Source organism: Phaethon aethereus (genome assembly GCF_964289735.1).
Source record: "Phaethon aethereus genome assembly, chromosome: 6".
Classification (NCBI taxonomy): Eukaryota; Metazoa; Chordata; class Aves; order Phaethontiformes; family Phaethontidae; genus Phaethon; species Phaethon aethereus.
This window is the reverse complement of record NC_138580.1, coordinates 2,754,059-2,771,464: the sequence shown is the minus strand read 5'-3', so window position 1 is coordinate 2,771,464 and position 17,406 is coordinate 2,754,059. Positions and strand designations below refer to the sequence as shown.

The 17,406-nt window shown below is 45.9% G+C and overlaps 1 protein-coding gene across 1 annotated transcript; it reads right to left on the bottom strand.

The window, feature by feature from the left end:
• Nucleotides 1–1,330: 1,330 nt before the first annotated feature.
• On the bottom strand, nt 1,331–15,561 carry RND3 (Rho family GTPase 3). The gene is made up of 5 exons (XM_082001790.1): nt 14,166–15,561; nt 13,999–14,086; nt 6,669–6,778; nt 4,997–5,131; nt 1,331–2,105 (listed from the first exon to the last, which is right to left on the bottom strand). Exons 1-5 carry the CDS (start codon nt 14,313–14,315, stop codon nt 1,854–1,856), a joined length of 735 nt encoding a protein of 244 aa, XP_081857916.1. The 5' UTR covers nt 14,316–15,561; the 3' UTR covers nt 1,331–1,853.
• Nucleotides 15,562–17,406: the final 1,845 nt, after the last annotated feature.

Below are 17,406 nucleotides of genomic sequence, written 5' to 3'. Positions count from 1 at the left end.
GGCCATTTTCACTACAAGTCAATTACTTTTTTTTTAATTCAAAGAAAAAAATGGTATTTTAATAAATACTGCAGAAACATTAACCAAACATACAAAGTGACTTCAACAATTAAAAAAGTAATGAATGACCTGTTTTATAACAGTTATAACTTATTTTTTCCACAATATTTAAATACAGAAAGCACTTACCAGCTATTTTGTAATACTGCCCTAAGCGCACTGTTGCATCAGTCAAAAGCTTATTATGGTGGTAAAAATGTCTTTTTGTGGGAAATAATCAGAATGGGTGTTTGGTTTTTTTTCCTTTTATCAGATGAAACAAAGTGCCAGGAACACACAGAACTGAGTTTTAATTATGGTAACCCTTTACCTTTGCACAAGTTAACGTGAACACAGCTTTAACACTTCAAAAATGAAGCATCACCCTTGGGAACAAAGCGCTTGTCCTCAACAAGCGATAGCCACGCTGGTTAGAGCTTATAGTACCCTTCTTCTGAGAGAAGCTATGAAGTTAAGTCAGTCAGTAAGCGGTTGCAAACAATTTTAAAGGCCAATTTCATTAACGTAACAAGCATATTCAGTAAGCAAAAAGGCATTTGGCTTAACTGGTTCACCGATGTTTCAGGATTGTTGTCTGGATATGTATATATTAATCTTGAAGACTAAGGGCAGTATCCAGTTTGCACTGGGGACCCCTCAATGCGTCACAGCTCTTCAGACCCCATTTCCTCACCACGAGCAAACGCAGTCTGCTGCGAGAGACGGCTGCCCCAGAAATAAGAGCATCGCAAAAGATAACCTGGCTCTGCTGCCTCATTTGCAGATTCTTGGATTTGCTTTTTTTTTCCTCCAAAGATAATTGCAGTGAACCACATCACAGAAAAACACTTCTCTGTAGCATTTACAGAGGGCTGGATCCTGGGATCCGCTCCAGCTCCTAGCAGAAGCAGAGGAGTCTTGGGGCTTCCCCAGACGGGCAGTAAGGCTTAACAAATTACCACGGTTGTAAAACTAAGGATCATTTGTCATCATAGCTCTTAGCACCTTTCCCTTGAACCTACAGCGACATACCCATACAGTACACCAGAACTGGAGATCATTTCCCCTCTAAATTACAATCACAAAGAGGAATGGAAAGTCAGAGTCCTGCAACCAGCAGGTAGTTTGCCCCCACGCCCCAATTTGATCCGTTCAATTTCCACAGCGCGAGGGCACCTATAACACTGGGGAATCTCAGACGGCTGTCTTCACCACCAACGTGCTCAAACGTAGACTGCGCTGCCGTCTCGGGAAGGCAAAACTCCAGACTCCTCACGTACAGTGTTTTCCTCTAGGTGACGCACAGGCCTCGGTATCCTCTCCATTTTAACGATGAGCTACTAAAAAATTAGATCATATCCTTTGGAAAAACCAACTATAAGGTCACAGGGATAGTTCCTTAATGAGGAGGGCATATTAATAACGCCTTCTTTTAAAAAAGGTTAAAGTATTATTTTAATTAAACCAAAGTGGTAGCATCCAGGAGTAGAGCGTTAATAAAAGAAACAAGCACTGTCAATGACATCTCTCTTCTTCGCAGTGTTACTTTTCCCATTCACCCTCTCTTTCCTCAGCACATTCAAACATTTTCCCTTTTTCTTTTTTTTTTTTGGCATTTTCTTCAAAGTATCATTTCCTGATAGAGCCATTTCTTCTCGCTGCTCAGTTCCTAAGTACAGTCTCATACAACAGGTGAAGTCTCCATTAAAGCACTGGCATAAGCCCTCATTAAAATACCATGTGGCTGTGTACTTCATTGAACCTCCACCTCTCCCGGACGCTCTCTTCCTCCTTCTCCAGGAAACCAAGGTCCTTCACATCACCGTGCAACTCTTTGCTTTGTCCTTTCGCAAGTCTGTCGCCACTGTGGAAAGTTCTGGCCTGCCAGGCATGTGTGAAATTCGCTTTGTTGCCCTCTGCGATTTGTTTCGTTTAACATTTTTATTTGTTTTATTCACACACGCCAAGGTGGCAACATGAAAAATGTCTCTGACACTGTTTTCTGACTGTAAGGCTGAGCATTCAATATACGTAGCTGCTCCAATCTGTTTGGCCATATTTGCACCCTAAGGGAAAAAAGAACACGCAATCAATACCAAGTTTCCACCGAGAGCCAAAGCAAGCCAGACAATCGCTTTTCAGCGCTGTTTTCGGTACACAATGCTTTGCGAAAACCAAAGCTGAAGCTCCAGCACTACAGCCAGCAGCTACTTTTGCAAAACAAACAGAGCTTTGGTTCCAAGATGCATTAAACAAGTACTCAAGCCTTATATGTCCTACGCCAATAAATACAAACTGGAAGACCGAAGATAAGCTGGGTGACCAGCAAACAACTGCAGAAAGACAGAAGAGTATTTAGTAGGACCTGTTTGGCAATTTTAGCCCAACACCTCCTGTAACTTGCACCTGTGAATCACACGCTCACTAGGAAAGATCTGGACCTGGCAGCGTCCAGATTTAAGCCTGCTATCTCCAAGAGAAAATGTATTCCGATCGCCTTACGGGCTAGCCAGCGTGCCCCTGACCCAGAGCGCAGCCCGTCCTGCGTCTCCACGACGGGGGCAAAGTCCACAGGGAAACGTGCTGTGGGTTTCTGGGCCGGGGACAGTGACATCAGCTTGCAGCTAGGGAATAGGCCCCCCCAAAAAAAGAGGACATTAGTGGTTATACGAGCCTTCCTTTTTTGATTTTAAGCGCATTAAGTCAAAGCAGGGATATTTGTTCCAGCAGCACACGGAAAAACGGCGCGTGGCTCCGGCAGATGACAATACGCCTGTATCCTGTTGTGGATTTCGCTACAGGAAGACAATACAGCATCGTGTGAAAAAATGGAGTTCTTCGGATGGAATTTTACTTCTGAGGGATGAATCTTTTTAGCAAGTGACCAAATCCAACCACACCCTCGACGTGCCACTCCCCAGCCGTTCGCGGGCCCGAGACACAGGCACAAGTCGGCCCAGCCCCCCTGCTGTAGTGCCAGGCCAATGGCGCTAACCTACGTGAGCCCAGGCCTTCGGCACGCACCCTCCGCGCCGCGGCCGTCTTCTCGCCAGTCCTAAGGGGGAGCGACTGATGAAGGAGGACTAGTTGGCACGGTTAAACAGCTCAACCCCCAGGAACCACACCCAGCCTGTACCTCAGCCTCAGAAACGCTTGCTCAGGCGTAGCCGACTGGAAACCAGCTAGCGCACTGGAGGCAGGCCGTCCTCAGCCGGCTCCAGCCTCCCAACGCTTCCCTGTGAAGTTAAGGGGAGCGGGGAAAACCCCGCGAAGCCCCCTGACCCCATGTCAGCTTAGCAAGGCAAGGGAATTTAAAAACAAGCTGTGGTTCTCAACCCCGGGGAACCTTTCCCTGGGAGTCGCGCAGGAGAGCGCTGGGTTGCTTCGTGCCAGCAGGGATTTGGCAACCACAAGAGATACAACCATTGCTCAGTCTAAGCTGTTGCTTACATAGAGTACACATGAAATTACGGGAGTTTGCTGAGGTACGGGCTTCCCTGTAACACGTACGATTTTCCTTTTGGCTTAGCCCTTTGTCTTCAGCTGACTCCTGTTCCTAAGAGGCACAGGCTAAGCTGTGACACCAGAAGAGGTACAAATCTTCAGCACCAGAGGACAAATCCACCCACCAGTAGATTTTTTTAATCACTTACGGAAAAGGGTCAGACTGGCTGACATTATTGAAGTACTGCAGAAAACGTGATACACGAACTCGCGTAAGTGATAAGTGGCAGACAGTATTTCAAGCTTAATATTCAAAGAAAAATAGCATGGAAAATTACAGCTCCAAGGCTGAACAACATGAATACATACAGATGCAACAGTGGTAGTTTGTAACCAAGAGGACATCTTCTGCAACAAGCAGGATTTAAGGACACTTATGAATTGTCTTCCAATTGGCATTTAGTATCATATAAAATTGGCTGGGACGGAGGGGTGTTTACTGTGTGAAGTGTAGAAAAATGCCATAAGCAGCATAAGCCATCACAGTACAATTTCATACAATGTCATATTTTAATCAAGATACCCGGTTTGTGGTACCTATGCATTTTCAAATTTAAGTATGCTGCATTATTATTAATCACATATTAGGAGCTATTGCTTTGGAAAACCTGGGGTTGCAGATAAAAGATCAGGAACTGTTGGACAGTGTAGGATATACACACTAAAGTTACTTCTGCAGGTACCATTCTCACTCTTACACACCCTGCAGGGTGTATCTCAAACCACCACTGTGATTCAGCTGCAATGCATGCTACACATGTGACTAATAAGGGGAAGTTTACCTTAGAGCCCAGTTTTCCCCTGTTCTCTACCTTCTGCTCTCCCATGGCCCGATTCCTTTCCCTTTCACCTCAGGTTCTCTAAACCCTGATGCCTGGTTCCAAACTTCTCACTTACCCAGCAGCAGAGAACTGCTGCCAAGAATTAGGATGATTTCTGGATTTGCTGCCACCTTCAGAGGGAGCTACAAGGTGTCTTCACAGAAGATGTTGTCAAGAAATAGACTTTTTAAGGGATCAGATTACATGGAATGCTTGTCATGACGCTAAGTCAAACGTACAAGATTCAAATCTTAAGTTTGAAGACAACAATTTTACCAGTTTATCAGTAAATAGCAAGACATGTCACATTTCAGTTACTGTTTTAGCCTCTGCAGGCCCAGAAAAGCAGTAAGTTTATTTTCAACTCACTTAAAAGGCTCTTTGCGATCAATAAGGCTACAATCCTACAATGCTTACAGCATGCTTTGTGGAACTGCATGACTTTCTGCTGCACCCAGGCTGTGAGTAGGCTCTGCCCTTCCTCGTAACAGTTTTCAAATTGACCTCCAGCACCTACTAGAGTATGTGCATCTGCCTACGGGGGGGAGTAGTTGTTCATAAAGACAGCTACAGTGATAGAAAAGAGCCTTGTCTTCCACCCCCCTAAGTACAAAGAAGGATGTGGCACATACCTGATCATAGGACACGGGCGTCTGCCTGTGATTAGAAAGTTCCACTAGTGTGCTTACATCTGTGCGCAGATCCGACTTGCAACCAACCAAAAGCATTTTGGTGTTCGGACAAAACTCCTGGATTTCACCTTTCCACTGTAAAATTTTATTTGGTTATTATACTCGAGCAGTTGAATCTTTAAATCCAAAGCAGCAAGAGATACAAGATGAAGTTTAATAAGTCATGGCATCTCACATGGAAATGCTCTTACGTAATAGCTGTATCTACCTTCAAGCTAATTTCTAAAGGCATTAGTTCCAGCAGAATCTGATCCAAGGATGAAATCTTACCATCTCATACACTCATTAATTCCACCGACTTACCAATCAAGAGAGAATGAACTGATATTGTTTACCTACATGAGTAAAGGTTTGCAGACCTGTCACTCCTCACAAGCAGTAAACACCCAGCCATAGCCATCTGCAGACAGGAACCAGTGAAACCCAGAGCCACCACATTCAGTGGTTCCAGACAGAGCCAGAGGCAGGTGTTGAGTGACCACAAAATAAGCGTCGCTATATATTGGCTCACGGCTACATCCTCACACCTAAAACTACACAAATCTGTCAAGAGTTCAGCTATTGTGAGCCAGTAATAAGCCCTTTAAACAAAAATTGTGATATATTCTTCTGGTTTCTCCCCGCACCCGCCATGCTTACTCCAAGAACACCAGCAAGCCAAAAATTTGGCAGCACAATCTAAACAGATCATCCGATCCCTAAAACTCAAGGACATCATTCAAGTTTAAAAGCGTGTTAAGAAAAACCTCTTACAGAATGAAGCAACAGCATAGTGACCAACATTATCTGGGAGAAAAAAGAAAAAGACAGTTCTAGATGCTTGTTGGCACAGTGTAGCTGAGAGAACAGTCTCAAGTATTCTCTGTAGACTATTCACAGCACTGTATGCCACTTTATTCCCAGTGACACAAGAATCACTGGCCCCAGCGACAGAAAAAAGGAACTTCAGGTCATTAAGCCTTAAAGACAACACTGCAAAGTTGAGTCACGCCCAGTGACCAAGGAGAGGACCAGGACCATCTTGCAAACATGGAGCTCGATTTCAGTGTTTTAACTCAGGCTCTGAATCTCGGACCACTGAGTTTGTGAAAAATTCTGAAGTTTGGCACAGGACTGCATTTCTATGCCATTGCTAGGTCTTCTGGTGGCTTCCAGAGGCATTTGTCACTGGCTCCTTCTAACTTCAGGCTGAGAAATTACGTAAAGCCATGGCAAAAGTCCAAACACTTGGCAGGCACGTTTTAACCGTCTTTGCAACATGGCAAAGTTTCTCAATCCTGTCTGTTATATGAATATAATGTGATAGACAATTTCTTGCTGCACCCAGCCCTGCACCTCACACCACCCTAAGCAATTCGCTGCTGTTTAAGGGCTGAGGAATGAGAATTTACTTCACCCCTGACTGTCCACTAGGGAGTTTTTGTTTTCAATTAACATTCATCTCTTTCAAACAAATGATCTCAGATGCTAGCAGTGCAGAGCTCAGTCCTGTGATCCCTCCATTAAAAGAAACAAACTGAAGTTTCCAATGCAGGAAACGGCACCACTCTTCAGAGGTTTAAAGAGAAGCTACTCAAACAGTTCTGTACTCAAATGTTTCTCAAACACTTGCCTTTTTTAGCACACTGTCAAGAGTCTCTGGCCGGCTGATGTCAAAGCAAATGAGGACAGCATCAGAATCTGGATAGGAGAGCGGGCGGACATTGTCATAGTAAGGAGACCCTGCAGGGAAACAAACATCATCTTTATTAGTTTATATATTTTTCACTTTCTGCAGTCATTCAAGCTTATTCAGAAAGTTTAGAAAGGTTTTCAGTGAAGCCCTAACAGCACCCAGCTACCACCTCTCCTTCAATAGCACTGTTCTCCCAGAACACTCCTTGCAGTTGCTCATTTCCCCATTTCCCTTTTGTTTCTCACCTACAAAAGCAAGAGCTTACCCAAGTAATTAAGAGTGATGGCACCTCAGTGATCCACCTCCCACTGAAAGCTTGCGATGCCCCCAGTAACGAGGAAAGGGAAATTGGGTCAGCCCAAGTTTCAGTCCCAGCATTAACCTGCAGGGATTTGACTTTGAGAACAAATCCTTAACCCCCCAAAAGGCTTCTTTAAAGCAGATTTGTCACACCTGCTCTTTCATGGAAAAATTCAGGAAGTTTTTAAATAAACCAGTTTTGATTCTTCTAACATTTAATATAAAATTGTTTCAAGTGCAAAAAGCATCTTTAGTTGTCATGGACGTCACCAGTTTTTGGAAAAAACTCCTGCCTCAAATGACAGCATTTGTTGCCGTACCCCAGGAGGCAAGAACCCCAGTCCTGTAGGCAGGCACACAAGCTCTGTCATGAAAGGCCTCACCAATCTGTAAACCAATATATCCTTACAATACATGTTTATGTTTTTAAAAGAATTTTTTTATCAATGAGATCAAAGCTAATCTAGTAATCTGATGGAACATATCTAGGTCCAATATTGCACTTTTTGCATGTTCTGCTTCCAGATCTGTTAAGGGATATGCTGGTTTTCTTTGAGAACTGTCACGATGTGCAGAGTTACACACACATCTCAAGTCAGAAATCTCATTTTTATCTGGTGAATCTGGGAACAGGTTTTTTGGGGAAAAAAGTTTTCCTTTTTTCTAGGAAATCCCAGTCACTCTGCCACCATTCAGTTTAGCCTTAACTCTGAAGGTTCAGTTACTGAGGAGAATGCATTTCTGATTTAGAAGGGTACTTAAAGTCAAGTGGTCCAACAGGATAAGGGCTTGAGCTTTAAAATGCATGCCTGCAACTTAGACTGCGTTTTCGTAGTCATATAGCCTTATTTCTGTATTTTTCTCTCATGAACCTAAAACACAGCACAGAATGGGCAACAAGAACGCAGCTTTCGAGAGTTTTGTGGTTATCAGCTAATTATATCACCAATTTCCCAACTATCTAGAACTAATTGGTTGTAAGGTCTCAGAGGCTGAGCAGACTATTAACTGGATTAGAAAAATTCCTCAAGTTTTTAACTGACAGACAGCTCATGCTGTTGCACAAAGCAGAGCGGGGAATGGTGTGAACGTATCACAGATGACTTCAGTTGGACAGCTTATATTGGAAGGAAAGAGTCAAGAATCCCAGGAATGTTGTTTTTGAAATGAAGAGTAACACATGGGGAATGAAGCGTTACCAAACTAGGTAGCAGAAGGTAATTTGTTGAACAAGACTATTTTATTCAAATGCTCATCTTCCTACATGATGTCAATCTAACAAAGAGGCAGCTGTCAAAAACTGCTCTTCAAAACACAGTTAGCTGTCTTCAGCGGTAAATGACACGTCAGAATGAAATCTAAGTGAGCTGAGCTGACCGGCAGTTAACTACTCATTTGAGCTCAGCTCTGTTTGCAGTGACTACCAATAAGCATCTTCTACTGCTAATTGTTCCCCAGCTATCTCCTGCGCTGTTATTACAGTGCCTCCATCCCGGAGCCCCAGGGCCATGTTATTTATTCTGGAGCCCCAGGGCAGAGTTATTTGCCCTGGAGAGACCAACTGCAGAGCAGCGTGCCGTTAACTAGCCACCCGCACCGCTCCGCGGCGGTCAACTGGCCAGAGCCCAGCCTGCTGCCCGGCCGCCGGCGAGAGCCGCTGCCTGGCTAGCGCATCTCCGCGCCGAGCTCGGGCAAGTGAGGGCAGGATTGAGGATCATTAACGCTTGGCCAAATGGTTGCTGGCTAGAAAGGAGTCTCAGAAAAGCCTCACCCAGAAACTAATTCCTTAGACACATACCTATCTTCTCACTCACCAGTCTTCAGGGACACAACATACCATATATGTCCACCAGCATGTATTTATGTATACATACAGTCACCACCTCCAGCCCAGAGACTCCTTTCTACTGTGTCAGCTGTAGCTGTGTTTGTTTTGAGGGTTTTTCTTCTCAGGTTTTCCTTCTGAACCTCTCCTATTAAATAAAGATGCTGAGCTAGAACAAGCGCACTTTTATAGGCAGCCCTCCTGCTTGGATGCGAGCTCGGAGGAATATTCGACACCTTTTCTTTGGGGCAGTGTGTGGCAGAACCGTCGAGAGCACTCGGACTGCAGTATCAACACAGGATATTTCCTGCTCTCATTCAACGGCAGTCACTGAACCTTTACTGCTGCGCAAATAAAGAGGGGCCACAGCCCTCGCCCTGCGAGCCTATTCAATCTGGCATTTCATCGCTTCGCCCAGAGAAACCCTCGGAAGCCAGGAATCTCAGGAATGAGGCTCAAGTCTGAACAGACGACTTGAGCACAGCCCAGTAAGGCTGCTCGCTCTTTTTCAAGTTAGTCTGCAGATTTGAAGCCATGCCAACCCTAGAAAACAGAAAGAGAATGTAGAGCTACAGCTACGGTATTTGGAGGGGTGGGGGGGGGGGGGCCACAGAAAAAGGCTATTTGTGTTTGTGGTTCTGTTCCTACAACATAAAACATTTTTTGTCAAGGACAACACGGATTATTTTTCCGTTTTATCAAGGAATTGCTGATAATGCTGTAGTTCATCTTACTTTGTGGAGGAAGTATATTCCAGCTGCAAACCCCTTTTTTAATCTGTTTAGCAGCTTAAGTAATTTAAGACAAAATAATTTAAACATTAAGAACGATCTACTTCTAAAACCTTATGTTTCATGCGAAGTACAACATCAATTCAGTTTTTAAACTGAAATAAAACGCCTCACCAGCAATATGGTTGGCTTCAGTCTAGAGAAGATACCAAAGCTTGGGTTTAAAGATTGTAATTCTGATGTTTATTAAGACAGCAACGTTAGAAGTTAAAGCATACTTCAATTTTTGATGACTTAGTACTAGTGGAAGATGCTAGATCACTGAGAGCTGACACCCTATTTGTCTGCAAGACCCAAGGCTGCTGCTACCACCACCACCAGTTCCAACCAGGAGGTTCAGCCCCATGTCCCACCTGCGGAGCTGAACCCGGGCAGCTCCTGCTCACCGCCCGGCTCAGCCTCTGCTTGCCGACAGGCCCCAAGGGAAGCAGAGCTCAGCAACAGGCAAGACTTCACTATTTACACACCACCAAGCAGCCGTCAGGCATTAGTCTTTGTAGCCTTTTGGATTCCAGTCAACTGAAAGAACAGGAGCTGAACAGCAGCATTCTCACTCCCAAACCCTTGGGCTCACTAATTATCAGCTACATAGAAAACACAACAAATACTGCAGTGGCCACTCCACGTAGCTGACTCACTGCTGATGGCTTTCCTCCTTCCAAATCCACCTTGGCTGTTTTGGAGAAAATGCAGGTGATTTTGTATACTGAATAGCGTAGAACACGTCATCTCCAAGCACGTGAGTATCACAATATTCATAGCACCTCAAACAGAAAACAGGGCTTCGGTAGGTGCCTTGGCATTCCCAGTTACCAATCCTAATTATTTACCCTCTGAATAGGAAAAACCCCACCTATAAAGACTAGTTACTGTTACTGTGCCATGAAAGAAAGGGAAAAAAAAAAAATCACACTGCTCAATACAGCCAACTTGCAAGTTAACTGGAAGGCAAAGACAGAAATTTGACATTTCCTTTACAATGCTTGCTGCCAGAGAGCACAGGAAAACAGTAACTTTAACTCATGTACATTTCAGATGTCATGTGAAAGATTTTAGCAAAAAGCTTTATGATTCGTATTAAGTTTCTATATAGACACTGAATACACTGTGCACATTCAAATTGCAGTAAACCTAACCTGATTTAAAGCTCTAAGGCCCTTCTGGATTTAATTATATGCTAATCCCCAGCAATGCATAAGTATTTCTGGCCCTGTTGAGAATTATTTTATTGGAGTATCTAGTACGGTTTCCACAGTTCAACTAATAAAAAGGAAACTATAATACATTTTAGGGAGACACAGGTATGTAAACCTAATTAATAGTATGTGATTTCTGTGCCACAGCTGCTGTTGTCCTAGCAAGAAACGTAAGTATCAAAGTAGTCACTTTTAATGGAAGAAGCCAAAACCTTGGTAAATGCACCTTAAGACCATCCCTATGGTAGACAAAGGCATCTAGTACACAAGTGTTTTTCACCGTGGTCCATGAGACGACAAGATGAAGCTTCAGCCTGAAGAAACTGCTAATGCTCTGCCTAGCAAAATAAGTATGCAGCTCCCAAACAGCTCAGGACTGCCATACTACGTTACCACGGAGGGGAATAATTTATGGTGTAGTTAGATTGCAACCAGACATTCCTGCTTTGAAAGACGGGTTGGTAGTCCAAAACCCAATTGAAATTCAAGTTGGCAAGTGCTTTCCTTAATGCTGTGGCTAATTTAAATCCTTATAATGACTTGCAGAACTAGACAGTACCAGAAAATTTTTTAATAACGAATCTTCCTTTTCCACTCTTACTTGTAAGAGTGTTTTGTCCCACATTTCTACAGGCATATCCAAGATACAACAAAAACTTCCCAATAAATTCACAGCTAGCGTTAAAATGTTCTAATCAATTGCGTGACACTCTACATTTTGTACTTGAGTCCTCTAGGAAAAAGTGCATTATTATTATATAAAGGATCATAAACCAAAACCACAACAGCAAGGCCTGTTCTAAAGCTAACACAAGACTATTTTAACCAATGCCTACAGCTTTTCTCATTTTCTCAGCAAGCAAAAAGAATGCTCAAAGTGGCAGTACCTTCCTTCCAAAGGATTCAATGCAAAAACCGACATCTACTTTAACTCAAGTCAGGGACAAATTTGCAAGGCAGCCTGTTGCACACTCCCAGTTAGAAAACAGTTAAAGAGGGAGAGTAAATACTGATCAAGTCATCTTGAAAGTATCTGCAATATATTGCAATCAAACTCAGGAGAACAGCATCCTTCCTACCCTCCCCAAAGCGATACTGAAGTACCTCAAATGACTCGAGCCATTACCTCCCCCGCGTTGCAACGCACATTATCTTCCATGAGTATTTGGCAGTTAAGCAGTCATATTTTTAAGTTAACTAGATCTAGCCCTGCTTTAAAAATGTCACGAAGACATTTATTCCAATTCAGCAGGGGACCAGGACGAAGACTTGTAAAAAGTAAATTACCAAGAATTTAAGATAATGCTAAGACACTATCTTATCTTCTGATGTCCCTTATCTGGTGATGTGATTTTGCACTGGGTTAATGGGTTTGGGTAGTGTTTCCTCTTGCAGTGGGTGGGAAGGGCTGTTTATGGGGAGACAATTCTCCATCTGCAGAGTCCCACAACCAGAGGATCCACTGTTCAGTAATACTTTGTAAGACTAAGCATTGGATCTTTCAAATATTTCCGCTTCAGTTTCAGATTGCAGACAAATTAGCCACTTGATCTTAAGCTTCTGACTCAGTCAAATTTTCTATTCGTTCCAGGACAGGCCTGAGAGGATGACACGCACACGCAACGGCTGGCAGGTGCTTCTTCCACTGCTTTTGTCTTTTGAAGTGCTACAGAATATTTCATTACATGGGTGTCTCCAGCCTTTGACATACAGATTCCAAACCTTCCCATGTCAAACAACTTAACCTGACAGCGTGTTGTATTTTAATAGCTAAAGATAAAATTTTCCAGAATAACTTCACTTAGCTATTAATTTTTAATAAGCCCTTACTCCATAGAGTTTGTTACAGCCAGTTTAGTAATCGGGATGAAAGCTCAAACCAGACACAGTCTAGAAGTCCGCGAGTCTTACTTGGCATAAGATGAAGAAAAAAAGAAATCAGTTCAGAGATACACTGATACTGGTTGTGGGTGCTGAGACTGCCTTTTCCCAGTAATCGTGTTGCAAGAATTTGGAATCATTTCCTCAACAGCAAGAGGAAAGCCAACTCACTGCCTAAACTCCCTTTTTTTTTTTTTAAAGAGGGATTAACATTTTCCTTTCTGGTAAAAGGACTGCTTTCGTATTTAGAAGGAACTGCTGGGTCCAAATTCAACATCACAAAGCTATCAACACAACCTGCCTGAAGAAGAAAGGGCTCATACAGTCTGTCGAGTTCCTCCAGCTTTTTCCCAGTCGTTTCTGCGGTTAATGTTGGCCCACACCTGCGTTAGTGGTTGCATCCTCACCACCCTGGCAGTGAGCTTAGTCCAACTACCAGTGACAGCAGGATCTAGAGGAGATCCTGGCCTAACATGAGACCCAAGACAGCCAAGCACCACGAACCTCAACCTTCGAAGCACGTCAGCCAGGGTTTTTGACATGGCCATTGAAGAAGAGTGGCCACAACTGAAAGAGTGATGGGGACCCTAAGCACTGCTCGTGGTATGTAAGAAAGGATGGATCCCTCTGCACCCTCCGCGGGCCAGGGATGCCCACCGCCCTAGTCCCTCTGGGCTTTAAGGACATCTCAAAGTCCTTAAAGGGGTCTTAAGGGGGGGGGGGGGGGGGGCTAAGTACTGTATTTTGTATTAAGAAAAAAGCCAAGAACAGGCATTAAGGAGGCCACAAGGAACTTGTATGTAAGCCGCTGTAACGTACCATTAGCATACACAAACTCTCTACCAGGCAGAGCCGGGCTTCACAGCGGCGGAGGAGCAAAGGTGCCCAGATAAGCTCCTTCCAGTCAGGCAGGTGGCACACATGCCCCTGCCCGGCCCGCCGCCCCCGGCAAGGCTGGCAAATCGCTTAATGGCGGTCTGCCCGCACCCCTTTCCCTCCCCAAAAGCCAAGTAAATCGCTGAAGTATACCTCAGATTTAAAAAAAGCAACAGAAAACAAACAACCAAAAAACCCACCAAAAAACACCACACAACAAAAAAAAAAAAACCCAGAAGCAGCCGGCCGCCTCGCACAGCTGCCGCTCGCCTCCGGAGACGGGCACCCCCGCCGCGACGCTGCGGTGAGGGGCTGCGGGGCCGTCTCCGGCTCCCCCGACCGACGGGGCTGCCGCTCCCTCACCAGATTCCTTCCCGCCCGCCCCCGGGAGCGCTCACCCGAGGTGTCCCAGAGGCTGAGTTCGATGCGCTGCGTGTCGATCTCGAAGCTGGCCGTGTAGTTCTCGAAGACGGTGGGGACGTAGCTCTGCCGGGAGACACCGCACAGTCAGCCCGCGCCCGCCGCCGCCGCCCCGGCCCCCCCCGGCCCGGTCCCCCCGGCCCACCTCGGGGAAGCAGTCCTTGGCGAAAACGTGGAGCAGCGCGGTCTTCCCGCACTGGCTGTCCCCCACCACCACGATCTTGCACTTCACGTTCTGGTTGGGATCCATCACCGCCTTGCTCGATAACTTCTGGCTCGCTCTTCTTTCCTTCATTGATCTCGGCTTTAGTCCCTCGGCCGGCCACAACAAAAGGAAGGGGGGGGGGGAAAAACAAAACAAAAAAAAAAAGGCAAAAAATCAACAACACACCCGGTTTCCTCAAAAACAAAAAATTAAAAAGAAAAAAAAAAAAGCCCAGGTGGAAGTGGCAGAGCCGCGGGACCGCCGCGCCCGCCCGCCGGTCCCGCGCACACTGCTTTGTCCGCGCCGCCCGCCTCCAGTTATAGCTTCGCACCCGCCAATCACCGCCCGCCGCTGGTGCGGGGCCCGCCCCCTCGCCGCGCGCTGCCGGCGGGCCGCCGGCGCAGCGCGCCCCCTAGGGGAGCCGCGCGGCTGCGCGCGCAACCCCGAGCGGGGACGGTTTGCGGGGTGGGGGTCCCGGTGCCGCCCCGCCGTCCGCCCCGCCGGGACCCCCTCCCGCCTGGTCGCCCCCACGGCCCTCCCGGTTCCACCGGGCCCGGACCCACCCGCTGCGGGCTGGGGCGAGCCTGTGCCGGCGGCAGGCCGGTGTCATCCTGTCAGGGAGAGGCCTGGTGTGGGGCCGGCACCTTCTGGAGCGATAAGTGGAATAAAGGGTGCTTTTTGTGGTGGGTTTTTTTATTTTATTTTATTTTATTTTATTTTATTTTATTTTATTTTATTTTATTTTATTTTATAGCGGCCATCTGTAATTCTCAGTGCTGCAAAGGGGAACCTGCGGGGTGGCGGCTCTGTGGGCTCCAGAGGGGCAGCGAGGCAGGCCGCAATGGGGGCCCTTGGGGGCTGCCCCCACCAGGGCTGCAGGCTGGGCTGAGGCGAGTGGCTCAGCTTGGGCCTTGGCCGCCCCGCAGGGCTGGCCCGGCTGGGCGGGCGTACTGACTGTAGGCAAAGGGGGTTTTCATTTGTTGTGATCTTGTTGGGATCTCAGAAAAATATCCCCACAATTAACGTGCTTTTTTTTTTCGCCCCAGTTTCCCGGACACAAAACCAAGAAAACTGAGTAACAGCTTACAGGTCACCAGAGGACTGAATGCTGCTCTGAATGAAACAGCAATTCTGTACCAGTGCGGAGTAAATCTTTCCTGAAGCGACAGCCCCGAACAAGGGACGGTTTGTGAGCACTTTGTAGCACACTTCTCCGTCAAGTGCTCCGCTCCTCTCCCGTATGGCTCCGTGCGGCAGGCAAGCAGGCACCCTCGGAAAGGGGCTGCCAGCAGGCAGGAGGGCTGGAGCAGAGCCTGCCTCCCCCTCCTTGCTCAGACCTCGCTTGCCAGCTTTGCCTAGCAGAGCTTAAGACTGGGCTGACCTTCGTGAAGGTGAGATTTTGACCTTATCTCTTGAGTGAGTCATCCAAGTCACAAAGTAGCTCCGTGTCAGTTCCGGGATGAAAGGTGAGCAACTAATAAAGTTATACAACATCTTGAAATGGAAAGCACTACTCTCTTGTGCACGTTTGACCATAGGGAGATACTCCAGTGATGCAGACAAGAGAATCGCAGGCATGACATTTCAAAATTCAGTGCTAATATTCTTGATTTTGTTCCCATGTGTCACATCTTTAGCTGGTCAAATTACTCAGCTCTAATGAATTTTCCAAAGAATTTGAGCCTTGGTTTCTGCTTAGAAATCATGAGCAAAACACTAAATTTTGCAGTGTGTGTGTTATTTGTAAGGCCTTACTGAAAAATTGGAGCAGACAACTTTCCATCTCTCTTTTTTTTTTTTTTTAATTAAATTAAAAGCTGGTCTCAGCTACTTCGCAGTCTCCATCCACCCCTGCTGTCCACCCACACGGCTTCAGCTCTTTGGACCTATGATGGAATGGACAAACAGTGAATAAGCAGTGAGGAAACATATTGCCCACAGCAAGTTAGGTTTCTCTCTTTTGTTCAGCTGTGTATATTTGAACAGGAGGTAAGTCTGGAAAAATAGGGTTGTGTAAATGCTCTTGTGACTTCTCCAGAGTCCAGAAAATCCTGTTTCTTCACTCCACTCCACACTGAAACACGTGGCAGCCTCCCGGGCAGGTGCAGGTGGGATAGAGCTGTGGAGGTTCATCTCTGGCTCTGTGTCCTTTGTGAGTCCAACATAGCAAATGAGGCATATCTGTTGAATATAAGGGAGAGAAGACGACGAGGTTGAAAGAGCTCTTTGTTAATCCCGAATGGGAGCTGGGTATGAACATCTGCTCCCTATCAGTTCGTCAGCCACCTCTGTACAGATGGAGGAAAGATGCACCATCTTGCTGATGCCGCCCGTTCCTTGGTGGTGGCTTGGCTTAGCCAGGACCGAGGGTACCCGGAGGAGGAACTCGTGCTCCCCAGGCACCTCACACGGGGCTGGGGGAGACGGCTCTTTCGCTCAGCTCACATGGAAAATTCGCCTGCATCCAGCTATGTTAGGAATGTGGAAACTTTAACGCACACAAAACACTTACTCATCATGACCACAGAGCTTCCATCAGCACGCTTCCCAGTAACATCATGTTTACATGCTTTGTTGGCTTTTATGGTCCGGAGGCTGCCAGCCTCACCCAGCTAAACCCCGGGGCTTTCGGGGTGCCCTGCAGTGCTTTGGGCACTTGTGACAATCAATAAGCTACACGACACCCCTGCCTGCTCCAAACCCGCCTGCTTCTTGTTGTTCCTTGGGGGAGCTGTTCCAGATATGTTAATCCCCATAAAACTATTATTCATGTCATACTCTTAAGTTTAATGCCTTTTCCCATATCTTGATAACTAGGGGGATAACACAGTGGGGGTTAACATTTCCATCGGTATTTTTCACACGCAGTCTGGATTTTGATTTATAAGGCAGAGATTCTTGCTTTGCTTAGTTCAAATTCCCTATTTTTCTTCAGACCCAATTTCTTTCTAGACTTTCACAGTTTCTCCGCTTTCCATCCAGGAAAGCATTATGCATATATTAATAACTCATACACAATCTAGTATTATCTGTGGTAATGACTACTGATATAGTGTAAGATTTTATGGGAATATCAAAACACATTTTTCTCCTCTCACAAGTAATCTGCCTGAACGCTTACTGTAACTATAATAAAAGAGCGGAGAACAAGTGCTTTTAGTATCAGAATGACTGCCTGATG